Source organism: Arvicanthis niloticus, chromosome 15 (assembly GCF_011762505.2).
Source record: "Arvicanthis niloticus isolate mArvNil1 chromosome 15, mArvNil1.pat.X, whole genome shotgun sequence".
NCBI classification, from domain to species: Eukaryota; Metazoa; Chordata; class Mammalia; order Rodentia; family Muridae; genus Arvicanthis; species Arvicanthis niloticus.
Window position 1 is genome coordinate 54,838,544 of NC_047672.1, and position 25,458 is coordinate 54,864,001.

A 25,458-nucleotide genomic window follows, 5' to 3' on the forward strand; every position below is an offset into this window, starting at 1 on the left:
TACCTTTCAAGTAATACAATACTATTTGCTTTTATTATTTTTATTTTGGCACTAGAAAGATGGCTCAGAGGGTACAGTGCTTCCTATACAAGCTTGACACTGTGAATTCTAGCCTCAGAACCCATGTAAAGGGTAGAAGGAGAGAACTAAATCTACAGTGTTGTCCTCTGACCCTACACATATGCTAAGACCTGCTGGTACCCTCCCAACATACACATTAGCCACACATACAATGATAATAACTTTTAAGACTTTATTTGTAAATTTTGCATATGCTATGAACACCCACAATGTGTAGTTGCCATAGACCCATAGGTGCTGGCTTATCTAGGCCCAGGCATCCTTCTATGTGATTAGGCCAGTAGACGTCTTCTTTCTCTAAATGTGGAAAGCAGAGACTGGAACAGCAAGGAGCACACACCAAACTGCTGTTTTGACTCTTAACTGTATGGGCTGTGGGAACCTCGGTGGGCAGTGTAACATTCCCTGCAGCCCAGTTGTCAGGGAACACATACACAAATAGTTTTCTTTTGCTTTCCAACAGAAGTCGACTTAAAGCTTCCAGAGAAGTAGAATCTGTAGACCTTCCAAACTGCCACCTCATTAAAGGAATCGGTATGTATGAGAAGATGCTGTTCCTGGTGCCTTCTGGTGCCCACTGGTGGTACTGTATATGTTTTTATTGTCATTCGTCAATTATTAATATAGGTCATTTAATCAATAGGTACCTCTCTTACCCATCTCTTTTGATCTTAAGTTGCCTGTATTTCTTCTTTCTTAGGCTGATTGTGCACATGTTTATTGTTTGATTTTTTTTTTTTTTTTGGTTCCCCTAGGGATTTCTGTGAGTTGTGTTGTATAATTGAAACTTTACATGGCTCCAGCAGTCCATGTTCCCGATGGTTGGAATTTGGAAGGAAGGTGTAGTCTACATAAGCGGGAATAGTGTTGATATTGCTGACCATCCTGTCACCAACACTTGGTCTTATCCCCGATGTATAATTGATCCTTACTACTATTTATTGGAAACTACAACAGCTGTACTGTATTAGTCACTCTTTTGATGCTGTGAGAGATACCATGACCAAGGCAACCTATAAGAAAAATTGTTTAATTGAGGCTTGCTTACAGTTTGGTGAGTTGGTCCATGCATTATGGCTAGGAGCGCAGAAGCAGGCAGAAAGGCATGCTGCTGCAATAAGTGAAGTCTCATATCTGGCCCACAGTTTTCAGGCAGAAAGACTAGGCCTTCTTTTGAAACTTTAAAGCCCACCCCCAGTGACCCACCTCATCCAAAAAAAAAAAAAAAAAAAAAAAAAAAAAGAAATCCACACCCACTTCAGCAAAGCCGTATCTCCTAGTCTTTCCCAACCAGTTTCTCTAGCTGGAGACCAAGCCTTCAAACATACAAGCTTATGGAATCCATTCTCATTCAAAACAGCAGAAGCAGCAACAACAAACTCTTATTTAATTTTCTCAGCTGTGAACACAAAGGGAAGAGCAAATAACCAGGGTGGGCCCTGCCCTCTTGACTCTGTAGAATACACCAAATGCCTGAGTCTTAGTAGCAGCATATTTCTCAGGAGTTTTGCTTATTTTTGTTAACATTTAAAACAGCTGTGTGGCATGAACACTAAGGGGAAGACAAAATTTTTACATGTGATTCTGTAGATTTGATTCAAGAGGTTGGTAGGACGTTTGTTGTAATTTTGTGGTCCGAAGTGTTTAGCTGTCGAGCTGAATTCTTTAGTAGACCAAATTAAGATGGCTTAAGTTTCCATCTCGAATTTTTTTCATTCCCTGTGGTTAATTCTGCATGGACTAGTCTTAGAATTAAGAACACATGCTAACACAACTTGACAAGAGAAATTCCCCATGTGGCTTGTTTTCCAAAGTACTGAGAACAAAAACCCTAAGCTTTTCTATGTCTTGTAACTCAGCAAGGCTTGTGAATGGAAATAGAGTGCCCAACCACGTTCTGATTTAAAAGGTAAATACAGATGTGATAACAACAACAACAACAACAAAAAAAACCAAAACAAACAAACAAACCAAAACAAAACACTAAAGAGCAGCTTTTGTCTGCACAAAGTCCGTGGGCCTCTCTACCCTCTCTCTCTCCAGTTTCCTTCAGGGCAGAGTCCCTGTCTTGTTGGTTTTTACCTTTGCCATCTACCAAAGTCCCCAGAACTTAGTTGATTCTTAGTAATCATTATTAACTTATCAATGGGTGATAGAAATGCTGGCTTTTCTTAAAGGCAGCTCATGGTGTAATTAGAGATAGTCAGATGTCAGAACACCCTGTTTCCTCTTCTGGTCCTACTACACAAGGTAGCATGAACATGACCAAAGCTTGGCCTTCTTATTAGTTACTGATATTGTTAACTTCGTAATTGGAGTGAATGATTTTAACCTTTAAAACTCTTGAGCTCTTTCTTTAGACTACTTTAAGAGACGTTAAGATGGAAATAGCATTATGCCCCTTCCAGCCTTTATAAGACAGTATTTGGCCATGGGTGAGACTGTTGGATTTTTTGTTTAAAGCAAATTAAAATCTGTATTACACAGAAGTGTCCTGCCCCTTATAGCCAGTGTCACTGTTAAATACATTTTGAATATTTCCAATTTTACTTAATACTATTCTTTGTCCACTTATATCCAGATAATTACCTTCCTTTTAACACATTTTAACACTGCCATCTGTGAGAAGTTCATATGAGCATTATATGTTCAATGAAATCTACAGTGGCAAATAACACAACCTTCACCAAACTTCATTGTTCCACAGAAATAACTCTAGAGATGAAACTGTTCCCTTTCTCCTGATATACTTAGTGAATACTCAGGCAAATACACACACACTGTTGTCACAAATAACATTGAAGTGAGCTGCGTTCTTCCTGTTTTACCCTCTCTGTTTCTGAATGGTGTGAGCAGCCCTATGTATGTGTCAACATGCATATCTATCTCTTAGGTGTGTACATGTGCCTGTGTGCATGCCCACACACTCACAGGTACATGTGTTCAAAGCTGCATGAGTGTGCAGGGTCATTTTGGGGGAGCATTTGTGTGTCTAGATGTGGGGACTATAGGACAACCTCACCTAGTGTTTCTTAGGTGCTATCCACTTTCATTTTTTTCATTTTGTTTTGAGACAGGATCTCTCATTTGCCTAGCCAGGATCAAACTCTGGTCTTCATTTTTTCAAGACCAGTTCTTTTCCACTGAGATATCATCACCTTGGCCTACCTCAGTGTTTCTTTCCTTGATGTTGTTTTGTTTATTTGTTGTTTGAGACAGAGCCTCACTATGTAACCCTGACTAGCCTCGAAGTCACTATATAAACCATGCTGCCCTCAAAGTGCTAGTTGTTCTAAATGTGTTTATTTTCAATGACTTATTTACTAAGTCCCTTTTAAATGCACATTTGACATATTGTAAGACTTTTTATTTCTTTAATTTTTTTTAAAAAAATAATTATGTGTATAAAATGCAGAGCTTATCATTTTAACCACCTGAGGTGTAAAATTCAGTAATGAGTGGTGGTAGGGGGATGACGAAAAACTGCAATTGCGATGTGATATATGAGAGAAAAATAAACAAAAAAGGGAAAAGTCTATCTCATTATTAGAGATGACTTACTCTGTAGGCTAGGCTACGCTGGAACTCTCTGTAATTCAGACTGACCCCGACTCATAGCAATCATTTTGCTTCTGCCTTAAAAATGCTGCTATTGCAAGTATGAATTAGCGTTTTATGGAGTCTGTTGTAGAACGCGCTACATTTGTTTACCCATTGGGTTGCTAACTATAACCCCTTACCTTATAATTTCCTGTCAAGATTACAGACTAGTTCCCTAAAGGAATTTCATCTTGATCATATTAATTAACAAAGGAGTTTCACAGACTACCTCAGAAGTAAAAAAAAAAAAAAAGGGAGGGGGCCTGGGGTGTTTATTTTGATTGGGATTCCTAATATTTTAAAACTGAAGGACAATCTGATGTAGAACAGCACCCTGTATTGTCAGGATATAGGAAAGGCTCCTTTGTTTTTATAGTTTTCATCAGATTTTTCCCAATATCTCAAAATAAATAATGGTAGAGGTAAAACATATCAAAAACCATGTAAATGCTGCCACAAAGGGGTTCTTCTTTATCGAGGAGGGGTTTTTTTGTTTGTTTGTTTGTTTTGTTTTGTTGTTTTTTGGTTTTTTTTTGTTTATTTGTTTGTTTGAGGATAAAGGAGAAAATGAAAAAAAAGAGAAGACAAAGGAGCCAAGGAAAGGAAAAGAGATGGAAAGAGGGAAGAGGAGCAAATAAAACAAATATCAAACTAAAGAACATAAGGAACAAATTGAGAAAACGAATAACTGGTCAACCTTCCAGCCCACTCTCAAGGGGACTTGTGCATAACATTTCCGTTGTACTCTTTTTATGTCAAAGATATTGCAGAGTTGCCTGAGAATACAAAGTTATGCCACATTCTTAAATATTTACATAAAACTGATTAATACTTTTAACAAAGAAAGTGCAGTGCAATACTTTTGCTAGATACTTGTTTTTAAATACTTGAGCTAAAGCTGACTACCTGTAGTTTATTTTTAAAAACACATTAATTTTTAATATGCCATATGTACCTTGTAGGTATAGACTGAACTTACTCTACTGTGCTATAAGACATCAGAACGACTTCCAAACAGGTTTTGGTATGAATTATTCAGCCTGTTATTCCCTGTCCTTGGTCTTCCTAACATCTAGTGACCTCTGTTAAAGTCTCTATTTCTGTGTGACAAACTTTTGTTTTAGCTTCCACAACTGAATTGAGAACAGGCTACTACTACCAAGTGACTAGAACAGGTTATCATATATCCTTCTGAGCCTGCTTGGTCTGACCGTCTAATACTGTTCAGTTCTAGCCATGTTACTACAAATGAGAGGCTAGTGTCCTTTGCATGTTTGTTTTGTAGTTTTGTGGTTTTAGATGGTTTTTGTTTGTTTTTTGATTTTGGGGATATTCTCATGGTATGGCCCCCATTTGTCTTATAGTTGTTTTGTTTTGTTTGTTTGTTTACCTCAACTTGACCTCAAATTCGTGGTCTTCCTACCTCAACCTTGCTGTGATTATAAGTATATGACCCCACAGTTGACAAAATTGCACACTTTTGTCACAGAATAGTATTCTAATATACGTACAAATGGAGACTACCAATTTGTTTGCATCTAGTCAAGCATGGGTGGTCATCTTGATTGATTCTACATCTTAGTACCTGTAAATGATCCTGCAATAAGCACACCCATGCAGGTAGGTCTTTATTTAATGACTCTATTTTCTTGGAATTCTACTCAGTAGAGAGATTGCTAGATCACAGATAGTTTCAGTTTTATGAACCTCTACACTCTTATCCACAGTAACTATACTATTTATACTCAACACACACACACACACACACACACACACACACACACACACACACAGGGGAGGGAAGCAGCAGCAGCAACAGCAGGTAAGATTTCCCCATTTTCTGCATCCTCACCAAAATTTGTTAGTTTTTGGTCCTTTTAAGTAGAAGCATTCTAACAGGGGTGAGATATATCTTACTGTAGGTTTGGCATGCACTTTCTTACTAACTAGAGATTCTACTTTTTTGTTGGCCCTTTCTATGTCTTCTTTCAATAAATGCCTATTTGAGACACTTGCCCACTTTTCATTTGGGTTTTATATTTTAATGTTTGGTATGATTTTTCTGTTGGATTTTCTGAGTTCTGTATGCATTTTGAATATTGACCCCTTGTCAGATGAATGCTCGATGCACAGGTTCTCCTGTTCTTCAAGTATTCTCTTCACCCTGCTGATGGATCTCTTAGACAAACTATGGTCATCAGTACCCTTGCATTTGTATGTCAGTGAATAGATCCTTAACAGAGAAACTGTTGTCTTTAGGAAATGTTTCAAATTTTGGTAATCATTAATGAATTGCTGTCAAGTTGACAAGACTGACACTGCCACCTGTTAACCGCCTGTGTCCAAAGAGTAAAAGTTCACTCCAGCTAAAGCAATTTATCTAGCCTACCAAAGAGTTTCTCTACAGATCTCCTGCTGCTCCCTTATAAGAATAATGTCTATTTCTCTGCCCCCTCTTCTTTATTGCTGTTTTAGTAGTTTCCGAGTCTTAATTCCTTCTCCCTATCCTGGATGGTTCTCGGGTACTTCTTCTTACTGCCCTCCAGACACTTAAGAGGAACTTCCAGTCTCAGGCCCCAAAGCCAGGCTGACTGTATTTCTGTTTTATTTTTAAAGAAGCCAGTTCTAGAAGTGTAGGTTTCGTGGACTCACAAATAATTCAGCAACTTACTTTATGCTGCCTCCTGGCAGGAAAATGAAAAAGAGCCTCAGAGCTGGTCTTGCCTGTACCACGAGACATCTGTGAAGGGTGTTAGACAAGCGTGGGAGGCTGGGTCACTGAACTCTTTGGCTACTTTTGCTATCACGTTAATAATTGTCACATTATCAAACAGCCCTTGGCTCTGTGAAGACCACCTTCTGTGAGTTTCGGTCTCACAGAAGACAATAGGGCACAATCAGACACATTACTGGACAAACTGCCAAACGTGTTCCTGTTACAGCTCACTGGGATGGAGCAAGCCTCTGAGGAAAAGAAGCCCCGTAGCATTTGTATTCTGAACAGTCGTCTGTCTGTGTTTCTGACCTTTATGTGGTGATGTGTGTGAGCTGCTGTCTGGAACTGGAGAGAAGGAGGAAATATGTCACCTATGCCCCCTCTCCTGAAGTGTTTAATGCCTCTGAGGCTCTTCAGCAGCCAACAGAGCGGAGAAGATGAGTGATTAGAGGCACATTTGGGATACATTTTTAGTTCTAATTACAATTGTGCTTTTTTCCATTCTCATTTGCTTTTGCCCTGTGGTTAGAACTCAGCATATGAAAGTTTGTTGAGTGCCATGCTTACGATCTGTAGTGGTTAATAAAACTCATGGATATGAATATCGACAGCAGTTGCCTATCCAGTGGTCTTTGATTACAAGGAATGAGTGTATGCTGGACCAGCATCCCCATGTACATGAAATCTGCATTTTATGATATGCACAGTGGTAAGGAGAACTATTTGGGGAAACTTTAATAGTTGTGCACTTGACACTAATCTGTGTAAGAGTGGAGACTCCTTCCTTCTAGTGCTCTCTGTCTCCTTCCCCCTCCACATAAGCACCCACATTCTCTTTCTCTTTCTCCCTCTCTCCAACTCTCTCCCTTTCCCTCTCTCTTACACACACACACACACACACACTACAGTACTACCTTAATTTATCATCACTGGAAATGAACTCTTAGTAACTTTTTAAGTCTTTTAGATTTGTATCTATTATATATCATATTATAATGTCTTTTTGGCTTAATCAGTAATAGGCATTTACTCCATTGCATACAAGATGCATCTTCTGTGGTGAAGAAAGTTAGTTTATTACTTAATAAACTCTTCCTTGTCTGTATTATAGGCCAGCTTTTACATACTGACAATTTAGTACAATACCAGCATCTACATAATGAAATGTATAATGCCAAGAACTGGTTAGGTTAAGCTTAGCTTGAGATTCAAAACAATTTTATTTTCCAGAGTTGTAGACTAAGACAGTCTTCAATTTCTCAGCTGCTCTTCTCCAACCGTACCTTCCTCCCTCCTCCCACCTCCCTCCTCCCTCCTCCCTCCTCCCTTCTCTCTTCTCCCCTCCCTCCTCCCTCCTCCCTTCTCTCTTCTCCCCTCCCTTCTCCCTCCTCCTCTCCATTTTTGCTCCTCCTTCCTCCCCTTCCTTTTCCCCCTCCTCCTCCCCCCCACTCTATTCCTCTCTCCTGAGTTAGTTTTTGATTTAGAACTTTTACCATCTATGCTACAATCTGTCCATGTAAAAGAGACACTGACAAGTTCCAAACCATAAAAAACACATTCATATTCTCTTTTTTAATTTTTATGACACATAAGGAACTAAGGCTCAAAGATTTCCTATAACTTGTAAATTATTTTTCAGTGTAGTATCTTTTTTTTCCCTGGGTGATTGACATATGGGCCAGAGAAGTGAATCAAAAATTCTGAACGAGGCAAGATATGATGGTATAGGCCTGTAATCCTGAAATTTGGGAGGCAAAGAGGCAGATGCATAAGTTCAAGGTCACCTTGGTCTATTTTGAGAATTTCAGACTAACCTGAACTAAAGAAGAGGTTTCTTTTGATTTTTCTATTATGCGATAGTCTGGCAGAGGGTCCTGTGATCTATCAGGTGACTGCTTTTCTCTTTGTCGTTCAGGGGCAAAGGTTAAATGAAGTAATAAAACTGTCTCCAACTTATTGCTTCTGCTTTTGTCCAAGATTACAACCTTATTTGCTGCCATTTCACTGCAAGATAGAGTTGGAAACTAATGTACATAGATTTTTTTTTTAGTTGTATTTTGCCAGTAGTTTGTTTATCTTTTCCCCTCATGTCCTACTGACCTGGGCTTATACACGTGGTCATCAATGTTAGCAAGAAGCTGTGGCAGCCACGTTGCCAGGTATCTGTTGCTAAAAAGGCACCAGGAAAGTGTGGGGACCATAAAACCACTGAGCTCCTCTGACACAGATGGTAGACAGTTGCTGAAATAACAAGAAAGAGAGAAGTGTTAAACCAAGGAACATCTGCCCTTCTCTGACGCAGACAGGCAATCGCTGAAGTAAGAAGAGGGGTTAAAAGCAGATGTGCTAAATGACAAGAATGCCCAGAGAGAGATTTTTAAAGGAGATTTTTAAAGAAAGCTTCAATATTGGAAGTTATGATGATTTTAGTAAACAAAAATGTTTGGGAGCAAACCTCAAATTTGGAATTGTTCATGACTGAATTTACAAAGTGAAATGTATCCATCCTTTATTCATGTGCATTTATCATCCTGTGGAAGTCAGAGGACAACTTTGGAGAGTAGGTCCTGTAGATCCCAGGACTCAGGCTCAGATAGTTTGGCTATATGACAGGCTCTACCCACTGAGCTATCTAGTTGCCTGAGTGTGGTGTTTTCAGAGAAAAAAAAAAAACCCCACAGTTTTCTAACAGAAAGTTCACTAAACAATGGACTAATAATTTGTAGGTCAGACCAAAAGTCTCCAATTCCCAGTAGGAGAATGATTGATTGATTGGTTGATTGATTGATTGATTTCCAATTTGCTTAACCTTTCAAAGACCCTTCCCTTTTATATATAAAGTATGAGAAAATAATTCTGCTTCTCACTGTTCTAAAACTATGTGAGATTATGAAAATCACTTACAAAAAGTTCATAGTTTATAAACATTGAATTACATTAGCAGCGATCACTACAGATATTGCTATGAGGAAGGAAGCTTTCTCCTGCAGAAATTACTGCACTTGAAGTCATCACTGATGTGGTGATGGGATGCAATAAAAGCCTGCGGTGATATTAGCTCTACACACAAACATGGCCAAGTAGATTCAGAAAACGCCCCACAGTGTGCAAGACATGAACATCAGTTTCCTCACTAAAACCGGGCCATAGGATAAACAGAAAAAAGGTTCAATGTGGCAGAAATGGGGTATCATTTGCTGATGTCTCCTTAGTTATTAATACACTATTGTTATTTATGGGAAATTGCCTCCTTATGAGGTATTTATTCATTTACTAATGAATGCATTTAGTTTTAGGCTTGGTGACTGGGCAGAGGCCCACTCACCCAGGAATGAATTCTCTTACAAAGCTATACCAGTAGCCCATAGAAACTGTGAAAAGCAGAAAGAGTAAATTAGAAAACAAATCACTCATCATTCTCTCACTCAAGAGACAGTTGGGGATGTTATTGTTACCATTTTTTATGTGTATTAATAGGTACATATTGAAGTTACATTTTCTGAAATGATTTTCAGGGGAAAAATGTTAATTAATTGACTTCCTTCTATGTGGACACAGAAAAAAGTACCCAGACTAGAAGTGTGTGTGTCTGTGTGTGTGTGTGTGTGTGTGTGTGTGTGTGTGTGTGTGTATGTGTGTGTGTGTGTGTGTGTGTGTGTGTGTATCTTTATGGACATGAGTATGAATCACCTGTGGCCAATGATTAACTAACTTCTAAACTCCTAAACTTATTTAAATATTATGAGTCTCTCTCTCTCTCTCTTTTTTTTTCATCAAGCACGGACATCATAGATGATATTAATAACATAGCATCCAATGCCAGAGGTTGAATATACCAAGATGTCTGGTGATTCTTAGATATTTTGGATTTATCACAGACCCTTACATGATCTGCTATAAACCAAGGACCCTCGTCGCAGAAAGTTCTTATCTATATACGCACAGCCAGTTTTCAGTACACAGAACTTCAGCAGGTTCACTCGCTCCCTGAAGCCTGTCAGGAACCCAGCTCAGGTCCCTTCCCACCACCAGGACATACTTAAGTGTCTTTGTATAAGCCTTTCTTCTGAGGACCAAGCAGAAAGGTCACTGTTATAAATTAAACTTTCTTGTGTCCTTAATTGCATTTTGCTTTTGGTTCTATAACAGAGTAAAAGATGCTGGGGGAAAGAAACCACCCATGGGCAGAGTTATGAATCAAGACCAAATGGTGGCATTAATGCTTTTTTAATTTTGACAGCATAGAAATATTCTCAGCCATAACCCTTGGCATGGTCTTGAGGAAGATTGGATCTTGCGGACTGAAAAAAATGTGTCATGATTTAGCGTAATACAAGCCATATTTTATCCTTTTCTTGTATTCGGATCTCTATTATCTGTCTGTGAAATGTGTACAGTGAGGCCATGGGAAAGGACTTCTGTCTAATTATTTGTTATGCTGTACGAAGGGTACCTCAGACAGTCAATAACAATCAATTGTAACTGTAGCCTGGCTCAGAGACTGGAGTCAGAAGCTATAGGGTGCATAGGTCCATGGTACTTTTCATTAATTTTCTTTTGCTAGTTTTTCTATAACTTTAAGATTAATTTAGAAGCTGTGTTTACTAATGAGAACAAATAGCCACTGTTTCTTTTCTTTTCCTTCTTTTTGGGGGGGGGGAGACAATGTAATCCCAGGTGTTTTCTCTCTGTTAATGAGAAAAAATGTCTTTTTGCTTCAGATTGAATGAGCAGAGCGGGGGGAACGGGAGATTTGCATGGTTAAATGACTGTGGGCCCTTCCTTGTGGAAGTAATATTCCCCTGTTGTCAATTACTTGTATCCAGACATCTGGATGTTTACCCTAGAAGTGTGCAGATGTCAACTTGTTCTGTATCATACTTGGAAATGTGGTGATAACTTGACTTTGATTTGAGTAAACATAAAATATCTAACATTTAAAGTCAGAAGTTCACTGTAGGAAAGTCTCTAGACTGACGTTTATTAAAAACAATGGGGCCTTGGAAAAGATATTGGAACTGTCCCTAAAGAAATAGACACTCGGATGAAGTAAACAAAGCTATAGTTACGATTTCTTAAACTAATAGCACAGTTGGATAATGCTATTTATCTACTCCTTGAACTTGCAGAAACTGGAGCTGAGGACATTGACATTCTTCCTAATGGTCTGGCTTTCTTTAGCGTGGTGAGTACCATCTTCTTGTCCCATGTGCAGTCAGGGACCAACAGGTCTATTAATTTAAACCCATAAAATAGAAACAGACTTTAAATTCCTCATCTCTCAAAGTAAATTCCAAGAACAAGACAGGTCAGGCTGGATAGGGAAATGTCCGTAAGCTTTTCTGAATGTAGAGGTGAAAGTCTTCCCTGCTGACTGATTGTCTTTTGTCTCCCAGTTTCGTAGCACTAGAATGTTCCAGGTCAAATTGGTTTTCTAATGTGTTATTTACAAAGATCTCTGAGGCTTGGAGAGATGGCTCCGTTGGTATGATGCTTCCTGTGCAAGCAGGAGTCCCCGAGTTTCCATCCCCTGAACCCAGGTCTAAAAGCAACAAAACAAAAATGAACACAGCAGTGGACGCTTGTAATCACAGCACTGGAGGGGGTCAGAGGCCAGAGAAATCCAAGTTCACTGAGAGAACCTTGCTCAAAAATAAAATAAAGTGGGAGATCTGGAAAGATGTTTCAGCAGGTAAAGGCTCTTGTTTCCAAGCCTGACAGGAGGTGAGTGTAATGTTTAGAACCCACATTGATGGAAGGAGAAAAACTTATTTCCATAAATTATCCTCTGACCTTAGCCTGTGTGGACACACACACACACACACACACACACACACACTGAGGAATCAGTGTGAATATTATACACTACCACTATGCTATTTGCAATATAGCATCTATTCTTCCCACTATATGTTCCATTTTAAGCACATTAAATTCTGTATTCATATATGTTTCTAGTTTCCTGTATAACAATTTTCTCAAACTAAGGCCCTTGTTCCCCCCAAATAGCTCATCATAAGAAAAAATTTTGCAACTATTTTTATTATTCACATGCTTCTCTTTTGCTGAAGAATTCATATAGGTTGATGAATAATTAACCTTCTGAGTATTTGATAGAAAGTCTTTCAAGCTCGTTGTCTGTGTGGTTCTGACACACAGAGTGTATAGATAGAAGGCATTGAGTGCTTCTGACCCCATTTTCCTGACTTGGGCAGAAGCCAGAGCCTTTTGTATCTTCCTTGTCCAGTTTCTTTTAAGGAAGAAGTATCTGACTACACAGCCTGCCTCTAGTATTTTTTCCTTCTCTGCAGCCATTCTTGTGAGGTGCTGGGACTCAGGAAGGAGATGGAGAAACCTGGAGATACATTAGAAGAGACACATAACACTAATAAAAATAATCACTAGACTTAAAAGAAAGGCCAGAGCACTGGACATGGAAGAGACTGAGGGTTGGAGCACTCCGCGGGCTCCTGATGGTCCTTATATGAAGGACTCTGAGCAGCTGGATGGACCACTGGTGCCAAAAGAAATGCTGTGGCCTTCAGAAGGAGCAATAGCACTTATATTTAACTCTAACAATAGACAGTTTCAAAGGAAACCTTCCATTGCCTATGCAGAATGAATCAGGGCACAGGCACAGTAGAACTCTTGGTTTATTGTGAAGCATTTGTCTATAGGGAAAGACCACAGGGTTGCTGGTCAGAATTACTCATTACTAGAGATGCCATGATCCTGAATAAAGAAGGACAGAATGGCATTGTGAGCTTTGGAGGTGATGCTGATATTTGTTTGTTTTTGCAAGGATGTGTTCTTGGAAATTTGAAACTACCTATTTCAAGAGTTTTACTTCCAAAGGAATGACTTTAAAGAAGAATGAGTAAGACATCCATCCAAAACACTGAAATCCACAGCCATTTAAGCTGATAGGCTTATGACCAATCAATGTCAACTTTTTTTTTTTTTTTTTTTTTTTTTTTTTTTTTTTTTGCTATCAGTCATTGATTATTTGGCTTTTGCTAGTTTTCATTTACTCCAGCAGAGTCTCTTAACACTCCACAGCACATACACCCTTCTAAAAGCATGGTTCTTGAATCTTGGGGAGTGAGTGGGAGAGTGACTTGTTTTGATTTCTAACATGGAAAGTCTCCTAAACCACCCTACTCCTAAAAAAAAATGGGTTTAAGAGGCATCACAAAGCTAACAAGTCTGATAGCCAACAAGGTGACACCGAGTAGACTAGAACAGAGAAAGATGGATATATGTTGCGTTGCTGGAGTGTCTCCTTAAAATGATGGCAATGGTGGGTTTTATGTTATTTGTATTTTGATGCAACTAACAATAAAACAAAAGTTTAAAGCGGAGAAATAGGGAAAAATTGAAAGTGTTTCTACAGTTATAGATAGTGATCACCCTCTGGTAGTGCTGGGTGATGGCGGAGTCACAGTACTGCGAAGAGACATACGTCAAAAAGAAGGTTATTAACTGCTGACATAGGGCTGCCATGAAACACTGGCAGAAGTGTAGTTTATTCTGCTTATTGGGCCAGCCAGCATGAAAGTAGGCAGCTGTAGATAGTCCTTAAAATTAAGAATTTCCTATTTTGTCCATTTTTTGTGCATAAAAGTCTTTGTGTTTTTATTGCACCCTTAAATTTACACAAAATACAGTAAACTGAATATAGTAGTGAATTTGCATAAAGTTTTTTATTGCTCTTAGTTTTTCTTAAGAATAAAAGGAGTATTCTGCACTTTATAATCAGCACGACAATCCAAATCATCTCTGCGAATGCCACAAAAGTTGCTTATGCAATTCAATACTCACACTTGATTGAAAGTTCCAAGCAAATAAGAGGAATTTCCAGAAGCCCAAAACAACCACCATTCTTAATGGCAAAGTATGAGCTATGTTTCCATTAATGTTCAAGAGGAGGGAAAGTCTCTCTACCCTCAAAATGGAGTTTCTAATAACCTAATACAATAAGAAAAGGGAATGTGACGAAGAAGTCAAGAGACAGGTGGTCAATACTTCAGATAATGTGGCCTCAGTATTTTCAGATAATATTTTTTAAACAACCTAGAGAGTCAACTAACAAGCTATTACTAATAAGAGAAGATTTGGGTTCAAAGTGAACATATAAAATATCAGGGCTTTCCCGGTGCTGTGCAAACGAGCAAGTAATAAACTGTACTCCACTCGGACAGAGGTCCTCCAGTGGTGGTTAAGGAGCGCTATGTTAGAGGGGAGACATTGGTACCAGAATGAGTACCAGAATAGTATGCGACATCAAAAGAACAAAATAGAGTGTCCCCTAACAAACAAGTATAAAAGCAATGATCCAGGGTAAAGTGAAGGAGACACTATGGATAGATGGGAGAAAGGATGGGTTATTTGCCATATTCCAGGTCCTGGGATTTAGTAAGAAATCAAAAAGGGTTTGAATTCCTACCAATCTGGTCAACAGATGGTGATAGAGAGACGGGGTAGAGGAGAGTACTGATTCTGGCCTGTGTGGCATCATACTGTCATTTGGAAAAAGAGCTGAGATCTCTGTGGTTAGGGACGTTGCCCAGAATTCAGGTGGATGAGGGTGTAAGTCTTGTCCATAAGCTGAGAAGGGGCTTCCAGACAGCAAGAACAGCTCACAAGCCCTGAGGCCTGAGTACACTAGATGGACAGAAGACGGTGGCAGCCTCCTCTGCAGTGCTACCTACAGCAAAGTTGCTCATGTAGGTATTAATATGTATGTGTGCCATTGGCACTGGGGTGATAGAGAATGGCAAGCTAGGAAGGGGGGGATAGGATAGGTCAGGGCAGTTGGTACTGCTTGGAGGGGCCTCACTGGGAAGGTGGCATCTAGAACAGATGTAAATAAATTGAGGGTTGGAGCCCTGCATCTTTGGAGGGAAGCGTTAGTGGGCAGGTGGGTCTGGGAGTAAACGTGGCATGAGAACATGTTTGCTTATTGCAGAGGGTCATGAAGCCTGGATGCCTAAGACATTGTGGCTATGGGAGAAAGACATGGAGTGAGGAGAGAGATGGGTATGGGAGGGTGGGTAAGAAAGGCCCATCACACAGGGCCTTCAAGCCATCCTAAATCTCCCCCCTTGTAATCAGACCAAGTTAGGGAGCATTAGAGTTTTGGTTAAAGGTGTGTCATAATCCACCACAATCCTGATTCTCAGGGAATGTAAATGATCAGGAAGTAAGGGCAGAAGCAACAGAGACATTTTCCTGGTCTTCAATGTCAAGGAAGGTAGCCTTGGAGGAATGGGGTGATCTACCCATATCTGTATGAGGGATATCCTTTCAAGATAACACCAACAGGCTTTGCTGACCAGATCTCAAGCCTTCCAGCCTCTTGCAGAGTTCAGGCATGGGATGGGAGAGTTTCTTCTCTCCTGACCCCCTGCTCTACCTGGAATCTTTCAGCCTACCACTCGTCAGATAGCCCTTCAAGAGAACGAAGGGCTGCACCATCTGTCAGAGCTCTACACGATCTTCTAGTGTTCAGTTTCCAGCTTCCAATCACCATTTCTCTTTTGCTGTTTCCCTTTGTGTCCCCGGCTTTCTGTCCCACCATGTTCTTTGTATTCGGGACTCCATGCCACTAACTTTAACTAAAGTTGCTACTTATAATTCATGTAGAGTAGACAAATAATTCAGGATGGTACTTAAGCCTTTGTGTTTAATTCTTTTCCTCCCACTGTTTCTCAAGGGCCTCAAGTTCCCAGGGCTACACAGCTTTGCACCAGATAAGCCTGGAGGGATACTGATGATGGATCTCAAAGATGAGAAGCCGAGGGCGCTGGAGTTAAGAGTCAGCTGGGGCTTTGATTTGGCTTCATTTAACCCACATGGCATTAGCACTTTCATAGATGATGGTAAGAGCTGATGTGCTGCCAAGGTGAAGAAACACACAGAGCCTCATGGCTGGCTGTGATGAATAACCTCCCCCCCCACCACACACACACACACCGGAAGGAGACAATGACCTCATGAAACAAGCCTGTGTTCTGCCTACCAACAGCTTGTTTACATGTCTCCTAAGCTGCATGTTGAAATATCTAACAGTTAACAACCAAAAGAATGCTTAGATTTCCAGACATTTTCATATTGCTGTGGTCACCGGATTAAAAAGAGCTCTATCTCCAAATGAGTCTATGAATCTGTTAGGCATGAATTCTGTGGATAGAGTGTGGACCACTCCACCTTAAAGGTCAGGGGACCAGTGATCAGCACTAATGCCAGGCCAATAGTAATGGGAAGGACCAGCAAGAAGAACAAGGCATTGAACAGCTTATACCTTCAATCTTCCCGTGCCCACGATATTGAAATGCCAGTGCCTGCCCACGGGTCCTGTGTGTCTTATAAAATTGCTCTGTTTTTTTTTCATCCTTTAGATGATACAGTTTATCTCTTTGTTGTGAACCACCCGGAATTCAAGAATACAGTGGAAATTTTTAAATTTCAAGAAGAAGAAAATTCTCTGTTGCACCTCAAAACAATTAAACACGAACTCCTTCCAAGGTACTTACTTTCCTTGTTCTCACTTGTCTGGCTATCTCCGGCATTTCTACATACATATGTGGGGGGGGGAGGGCATGTAAGCATTTTCAAACTGAAAACCTAAAGTCCAGAATGCCTTGTAATTTGAGTCTTTTAAAGCATGATGCCACAAACAAAAATTCTATAGCATAACATTTCCTTTCTTTTTAAATAAAACATTGTGTGATTACCTAAATAAGATATTCACAATATCCAGCGAGTCAACATTCCAGCCTTGATAGGAGGGAATTCAAGAGATCTCATACCTCGCTGAGACTCTGTTGGCAGTTGGTCACTGCTGGAGGAGAAAGTGTACTTTTACTTCAGAAGTATAGCCTCTAATAGGCTGACTGTGCACCAGTGGATGGTCACCCACCATGGCATACGGGTAGTGCTACTTTTAAGAATCAAGATGTATGTGGTATGTAAATGGATGTTGTGTTTATATCTGAGCCTCATCTACAAGAGAGATCTCATTGTGTTTTTGCAAATATCAAAAAATCAAAACACTTATAGTCTCCCAAGAATTTTCAATAAAGGACACTCAAACACTCAACCTCTCTCTCTCTCTCTCTTTCTCTCTCTCTCTCTCTCTCTCTCTCTCTCGTGAGTGTGTGTGTGTGTATTTCTGTGTGGATCAAAACGATGCCACTCTTTATAATGATGAGTGTTCTGAGCACACTTTCTTGAGAAATGATGAAACACCAGATTTCAGGGTGATACTCCTCAGGCCCGATTTGATAAACTCTACCATTCTTTATGGCTGACATTCTCATCTCAGATAACTTAGCAGTCAAATACTGGCCTTTCCTGGCAGAGCAGCTTGTCTTCTGGGAGGCTTACCTGCTTTATACAAAGCACACTCATGATAGCTGGGGGGTCAATATCCCTGCAGAATTGAGCATCCAAGTTGGAAGAGGACCACTACTACTAGCAAAATGACAAGAATATGGATAACTACAGGAGACTCATGGATTCCTTCCAGCCCAGCTTGTATTATGCTCCTGCTTTAAGCTTGAACTTGATAGATATTTTTTAATCTTTACTTCCCTATCTAGGTTATAAGCATGTAATGTCCAATCATTCTTTCCCCAGATGCACTTCATAATAAAGAGGAGTACAAATACCGATCAGGCGGTGTTTAAATTGTGGAGCTTTTTCAGGAAGAAAGAAAGAAAGAAAGAAAGAAAGAAAGAAAGAAAGAAAGAAAGAAAGAAAGAAAGAAAGAAAGAAAGAAAGGAAGGAAGATCCTCCCTTGTAGCTCTGAATTTTTCATTTGACAGAGAAGAAAGCAGTGCTTTCAGAGATTTTTGCATAAGATAATTGGAATTTCAATTTAATAACACCTTTGCCTAACTGGTTGGAAACGGTAATTGTTTTTAGCACATCAGTCTCTCCCTCGAAGCGCTGGTCTCTGGCCATTTCAGCATCTGTCTCTCTGCAAGTGTTTATTGAATGCTTGTTCATTCCCGGCTTGGCAGCTTTGTGAGGCAGGTAGAAATTGAACAGTCAACCTTCGTTTGACTAATGACTAAGCAAGGGGCCTCAGGAAAGTCCAGCTGCAGAATAAACGAGGTAGGGATAGATGTGACTGACAGCGTAATGACAGTCAGGCCTGGGCCAACAGCTCCCTCTTTATAGGTAGCTGTTAAAGCCCGGAGTGCGTGTGTCAGAAAACACGCGTTTAGCTGGGCATGATGGCACACACATGTAACACCAGGACTTGGGCGGTAGAGGAACCAGGAGAGCCAGCCTACACTATAGGAGACCCTGAGTCAAAAAGAAAAAAAGATAATAATAATAATAAAATGTTTAAATATGCTTTTATTTGTTTATTCATTTATTTATTTATTGAGACAAGGCCTCATTGTGTAGCCCTGGTTGAGCTTAAACTCAAGTGCCTCCGTCCTCTACTTCCCATGTTCTGGGATTACATGTGAATCGCTGCACCTGGCTAGATCTCTTTCCTTCCGTAAAGGAGCCTGCCACGATTGCCAAAGGCCCTGCCCTCTAATTCCGTGGTACTTCGTGTAACTGTTCTCTTACAGTTGCCGCCATAGTGATTGCCTCTGGTTCTGGATCATCACGTGATCTTAGCTTCCCTTTTCTTGGGATGGGGGATTGGAAACTTCCCAAAATTTAAAATCCCTGCTGTGGAAAGCTTGTGAACATTCATCTAATCTTCTACATGAAGATCATAAGGCTTGGATTTCCTCTCCCATGGTAATTAATTTTCTCTTGCAGTGTGAATGACGTCATCGCTGTTGGGCCGGCCCACTTCTACGCCACCAATGACCACTACTTCTCTGATCCTTTCTTGAAGTATTTGGAGACATATTTGAACCTACGCTGGGCAAATGTTGTTTACTACAGTCCTGAAGAAGTTAAGCTGGTGGCAGAAGGATTTGATTCAGCCAACGGGATCACTATTTCACCTGATAAAAAGTATACAGCCCTTCACGTGGTAGCTCCACTTTTAAATAAATTGTCCCCAAAGCCAAATCCCTTCATTTTCACTATACCCTTTTTAATTTTAGGTCTAACACTATAGTTTGCATATTAAGTAACACTATAATAGAATAATTTGACATTTTAAATATAAGACAAAAAGGAAATATCCCAGGTTTTAAAATTCCTCCTTCAAAACAGAATTTAAAATTATTAATTCATGTCATTCTATTGGCTACATTATTTATGATTCCATCATAAGAATGATTCTAAGCTGGCTTAACCATTTCCCTGTTGGTGGCTACATAACTTCCTTATTTATTTTCTGTACCAAAACCATTTCAGTCTGCCCTATCCAGTCCAATCTCTATTTTCTCCACTGCTAGTATGCTGTGTTTGCTGCAACTTGGTTTCAGCCTACTTCCATCTTTTGTACTCTGGCCACTGTGGTCTTTGTATGGCTGATTGTGCCATCCCCATCTCTGACTTCAAATGTCCACCACAGCACCAGCTGGAAAGAACATACCCAGTCACTGTTGGACCCAGCCAGCCCTTTGATATAAATCTATTTCTTTCTTCTGAGCATTCTGTAGAGTCCAGGTCCCTGTCAGATCAAGGGAGAAAAGATCTGGACTGCCACAGACTAGCTTCTCACTGCTGTTTCTGTTCCACACTTCCCATAAGACAACTTGCCCTTGACGTTGCTGACTCCCCTCTGTACCTCACACTCCTTTGTCCTATCTCGCTGGCTTTCGTATAGCTCCATCCTCCTGTTGTTGTGCAGGAGTCCCCTCCTTTGACGGTCTGTCAGCACCCTGACATTTCTTCAGTCTCTAGAATTGAACTGTCTTTCATGGTGCTGTTGACTCGGGTGTTCGTGAGCACAAACCAGTTTGAACTGGTCAATGTGTTTGAAGAGCAAAGTTATGACCCTTTCCTGTGTAGCTTACACAATCTCATATTCTGGCCTAATCCAGGGAGATGGCTCAGTGAGACAGTTGCCATGGAATAGTGAGTTCTAATTTCATGAGTTAGCCTCACCCACTGCCCCTTAGCTATAGACATGCATCTTTGAATTAATACTTATCTTAAGACTATGTGTTAATATTTTAATATACTTTAATGCATATTAAGAAATAAAGTATTCCATTCCATATAATACTATATGCACGTTATAAAAATATTAAATTATATGGTGTAATGTAAAAGCTTTTTTCTCTAAAAAACACTCCTTTGGTTATTTCAGTGGCAAATACTGTAAACTTTATATTCAATTAAATTTTTGTACAAATCCTTTAAAATCTAATTTAATAACTCCATGATTGGTATAGCAACACTAAACTGATTTTGAAAGCTTATTATTATTTTTTTTAATAAAAGCTGACCTTTATCAAATGTTCCTCCAGGGCATCTCATTGAATTCCTAAGCAGGTTTCAGGGCCTTCTCTTTTCTGCTGTATTAAGACATCTCTGTTGGCAGGAAGTGCTAACTAGTATCTTCTCTGAACAGGCATGTTTACGTTGCTGACATACTGGCTCATGAAATCCATGTTTTGGAAAAACAACCAAATATGAATTTAACTCAACTAAAGGTAAATATATGGTTTTCTGTGTAAATGTTAATTGAATGTTCTTTGCAGTATTATAGTGAAACTAACTATAAAAATATCACCCTAACTATAACATGAGGTCCAGACAGAGCAGCCAGTCTATGTTCTTAGATGTAACCCTTCCAACAAGACAAAGTTGGCAGCTGTCACTAGGATGGTCAATGACTGCAGCCTGCAGTGGCTTGAGTGATATTGGCATCAGATTTAGGACTGTTCCAAGATGTATTGATGACACCTAATGTATCCCAATAAGACTTTCCACAGTTCAAAAGAAATAGTTGAATCTTCAAGTGAAGATTTATGAACATTTAGTTTTTTCAATAATGAATGAAGGTAGAAATTGAGTGGTCCACCATTATTATTTTCTGCCAACCAACACATATTTTAGGGTAAGAATTTCCTATCGTGTCTTGATGCGCTTCCTTAAGCTAACTGACCATTGCACATCTTTTAAAGCAAAAAGAGTTTGTTATTATTATCATCTAAACAGATGGATCACACCGAGTTTTCTTACATTCAGGGAAGATGAAAAATGGCTTCAAGCCAGTTCATTAAATTTATTTTAAACGATATTGGTGTCGGAAGGGCAGGTGCAGGGAGGTGTGTGTAATGGCCCCACACAGCACAAGAGCAGGAAAGGCTAGCTCTACATTATTTAATCAGGTTGCTTGCATCATTTAGATATTGACATTATTTCTTCGTAAGGTTCTGCAATTGGGTACGCTGGTGGACAATTTATCTATTGATCCTTCCTCGGGCGACATCTGGGTCGGCTGTCACCCTAACGGCCAGAAGCTCTTTGTGTATGACCCGAACCACCCTCCCTCGTCAGAGGTTCTTATATTTTGAGTTTTTCTACCTTAATTATTCAAGTCCTTTGAACTAATAATGGAATAAACTGTCACGGGGATGATTTGTTAGTTCTTTTAAAGCAAAAATACAATAAACCTGGGAGGTAGTTTTGTAATTGCTTTAAGCCAATAATTGGCAGAATGTTACATTGCTCAAATGCTTTGAGAAAAGTAATCTTTTGATGTATTAAATTATGGTGGGGACTAGTCAAAAGTAATTTTTATAAAGACACAGGTCCTGTTCACTTTCATGTGGCATTCTGGCAATCTTAAAAATATCTTGTTTATTGTCAGCTCAGCACATGACGGGGGCTTTGTGCATGTTCAAGTAGCGTCAAAGTGGGCACAGTGGCAGGAGCCTATTTCCATTAATGTTGAATTGCTGTAATCACACAACATCCTGTGTTGGCATGGCATGACTAGGTGCTTTAAAAAGTCCTTTCTTTGAACGTTGGGGAAAGTACTTTAATTTAAGCATTAAGGAGATTGGTGACTGCTGTTTGTAGCAGCATGCCTTCTTAATCATGTGTCATTGGGGAACACAAGGGATTATTGGTGCTTGAGTGGCATGGGTGTGTGGGTTCTTTATTAATACTTTGTATCTCCTGGGTAGGTTCTCCGCATTCAGAACATTCTCTCCGAGAAGCCATCGGTGACAACAGTGTATATCAACAATGGGTCTGTCCTCCAGGGAAGTTCTGTGGCGACAATATATGATAGGAAACTTCTTGTAGGCACTTTATACCAGAGAGCCTTGTACTGTGAACTCTGAATTGTATTTTTGGCATGCAAGTGCGATAAAGTTTTAACAAAATAATCTTTTGATTAATGGCTAATTCTGAGGGTATTTAACTGTCAGTACTGACCTAGTAATATACCACATACATAGTTACTCTTATTTCAATAAGGAAAGGCCCCACAATTCTGATGCACTTTTAGCATCAAAAGAAAATGAACTTTATTATTGGCTTTGTCCATTAGTTTGTTTGTTTTATGCTGATCCAGGGAGAAAGAAGAAAGCTGCTTTTCCATGAAGTGAATGCATTTTGCACAGAGGGGCTTCACCTCCGTACCTTCACCATGTAGGAGTCCACTGAAACAGGGAGTGTTATAAAAATGTCATTGGCCTCAGTCCCCATGCTGTGACTACTGAGTGTGTTGAAGACTACTGATGGATAACATTTTGATGTTTTGTACTTCCAGCTTTGTTTACTGTTTTACAAGTTAGAATTGTATTAAAGACTAACCAAAACCCATGGGTTTGTTTGTGTTTAATTCCCAAGGGAGATTTTTCGGGAGATGTCAGGAGGGGAGTGACTCCTAGGGAATTCAGTTGGACAGGAACAAATGGCTATATTAATTTCTCATGAAAGCTCAGTGTAAAAGAGCTCTGTTTTGGAAAAAAATAAAACAAGCGAATACTGTAGCTCAACTTATTTATTTATTTATTTATTTATTTATTTATTTATTCTTTCATTTGAAACAGAATCTCAGTATATACCTCTGACTGTCCTGGAACTTGCTGTGTAAACCAAGGTGGCCTCCAACTCACAGAGGCCTACCCATGTCACAGCCAACCTTCAAATGCTCAGTTCTTAAGGCCTCTTCCATAGCTTCTGTTCCTAAGTACAATTCCATTTTTGACACAAAGAGGAGATAAAGGTTTGGATCTGGTACCTTACTTCGTACCTGCTCAGTGAACAGAATTATGACCAGAAGCCAGGAGAGACATGGCCCACTGTCTAGACCTGTCTGGTTTGCAGCGACTATACTAAAACAGGGTCAAGATGCCAAAATCACTAGAGGAATATTTCTTTCCACTTTTATCTCCAAAATACGTCCTGAAGAGAGACATTAATGTATTTCTTTCCATTGTCACTGTGTATTTTTTTAATTAAAATTTTATTATAAAGGACTTCCCCATGAATCATCTGTCAACCATCGTCTTCTCAAAGCCTTTTGTTTCACTTTCCCACATCTTCCTCATTCTTTTAAAGATGCCTGGCTGTTAGTTATCAAATGTCCAGCAATTGAGAAGTGGTACTTTCATTATTTAACTTAATCTTAATTGCAGCCTGGAGGGAGAACATGTCAATATTGTATCATTGTTAACATTTCACAGCCGGTCAAGGTCACACACCTCCTAAGGGTGAATATCAATCTGTTTCTAATGCCAGACCCCGTGCCATTAGCAATTATTTGAAGCTACTGCCATAGAGCCAATTCTTTACAGTTACCTTTTCCCTATAGTAAATAGTGTGTTCTCTCTCTCTCTCTCTCTCTCTCTCTCTCTCTCTCTCTCTCTCTGTGTGTGTGTGTGTGTGTGTGTGTGTGTGTGTTGAAGATGCTAATGTTCTGTGTTTTGTAGTATAATGTAATGGCTTTCGAGTGGAAATTGCAGAAGTATTCTTAAACGTGGGCTCCAGTTCATTTAGCCTGTATTTGTATTTCTGTTACTTATTATTTTTGATTTTTCAGTTTATTCAGTTAAGAATGAATCAAGAGTAGATTTCAGGCCAAGGGATTTAAAGCTTCTTATTGCTTCCATTATCTAAAAAGAAAATGTTAGGTCGAAGATGAATAAGGCAGGATTAAACATCACTTACCTAATGATATAATCCAAGAGGGGGATTTTTTTTTTTTAATTTTAGGGGATGTTAACAACGGCTGTCTATCTAAGAAGACGCACTCATAGGAATGGCAGAGTACAACAGGCATCACGCAAAGTTTCCAGTATTACATTTATTCAAGATTTCCTTTGTGGGAAAGTGGGTATGCAGTAATAAACACATGGCTTGCTTATCTTAGGCAAGCAGGAAAGGTTGTTAGTAAATCCTGATTTGAGGTGTTAATGAGTATGAGAGATTGCTTTTATCAAATGTAAGTCTAATGCGTGTTTATGATGACCTTTTTATGATCGTGTGCTGACAGAAAGGATTGGATGATTAAGTAAGTCATCATTGCCCAAAACAACAGAAACTGCAGTTTGGATTTGACATTTCTAAGGGATGTACTGGAGTGCTCTCTGTCTCTGTCTCTCTGTCTCTCTCTCTCTGTCTCTCTCTCTGTCTCTCTCTGTCTCTCTGTCTCTCTCTCTGTCTCTGTCTCTGTCTCTGTCTCTGTCTCTCTCTCTCTCTCTCTCTCTCTCTGTGTGTGTGTGTGTGTGTGTGTGTGTGTGTGTTTATATACATGTGCCTGCAGAGCTTAGGGGAGGACATTCAAATGTCTTCCTCTGTTACTCTCTATTGTATTTTCTTAAGCCAGGTGTCTTCACAAACCCGAGTTTTCTTAGCCCTGGGGTTACAGGTACATGCAGCCATGCCCAGCTTTTAAGTAGGGTTGGAGATTCCAGCTCAGAAAGTCTTGTAAACACTCTGACCCACCCAGCCATTTCTCCAGCCTTTATTTTGTTTTCCTCTTTAGTTGACTAAAACCTATGATTCCTGAGTACTCAATAGAGGGAACAAGGAAAAGCAAGTAATCTATGAAGTTGTATTTTCATAGTTTTTGTTTGTTTGTTTTGGCATGAGTTAATCATTCCGGGTAACTACTCTGAAAATGATCCTTTCACTAGATTTTGATTTGCTCAGTCAGTCCTGGCCTAAAG

At 39.6% G+C, this 25,458-nt stretch overlaps 1 protein-coding gene across 1 annotated transcript in view; it reads left to right on the forward strand.

Annotated features, from left to right (window-relative positions):
• Positions 1-23,107, forward strand: part of Pon2 (paraoxonase 2) — a 31,596-nt gene extending 8,489 nt beyond the window's left edge. The window contains exons 2-9 of the mRNA XM_034519225.2: positions 545-615; positions 11,527-11,582; positions 16,113-16,278; positions 16,798-16,924; positions 19,187-19,387; positions 20,901-20,982; positions 21,706-21,834; positions 22,465-23,107. Coding sequence (XP_034375116.1) covers positions 545-615; positions 11,527-11,582; positions 16,113-16,278; positions 16,798-16,924; positions 19,187-19,387; positions 20,901-20,982; positions 21,706-21,834; positions 22,465-22,623 — 991 coding nt within the window. The 3' untranslated portion in view covers positions 22,624-23,107. The remainder of the gene's footprint in view (positions 1-544; positions 616-11,526; positions 11,583-16,112; positions 16,279-16,797; positions 16,925-19,186; positions 19,388-20,900; positions 20,983-21,705; positions 21,835-22,464) is intronic.
• The last annotated feature ends 2,351 nt before the right edge of the window (positions 23,108-25,458 follow it).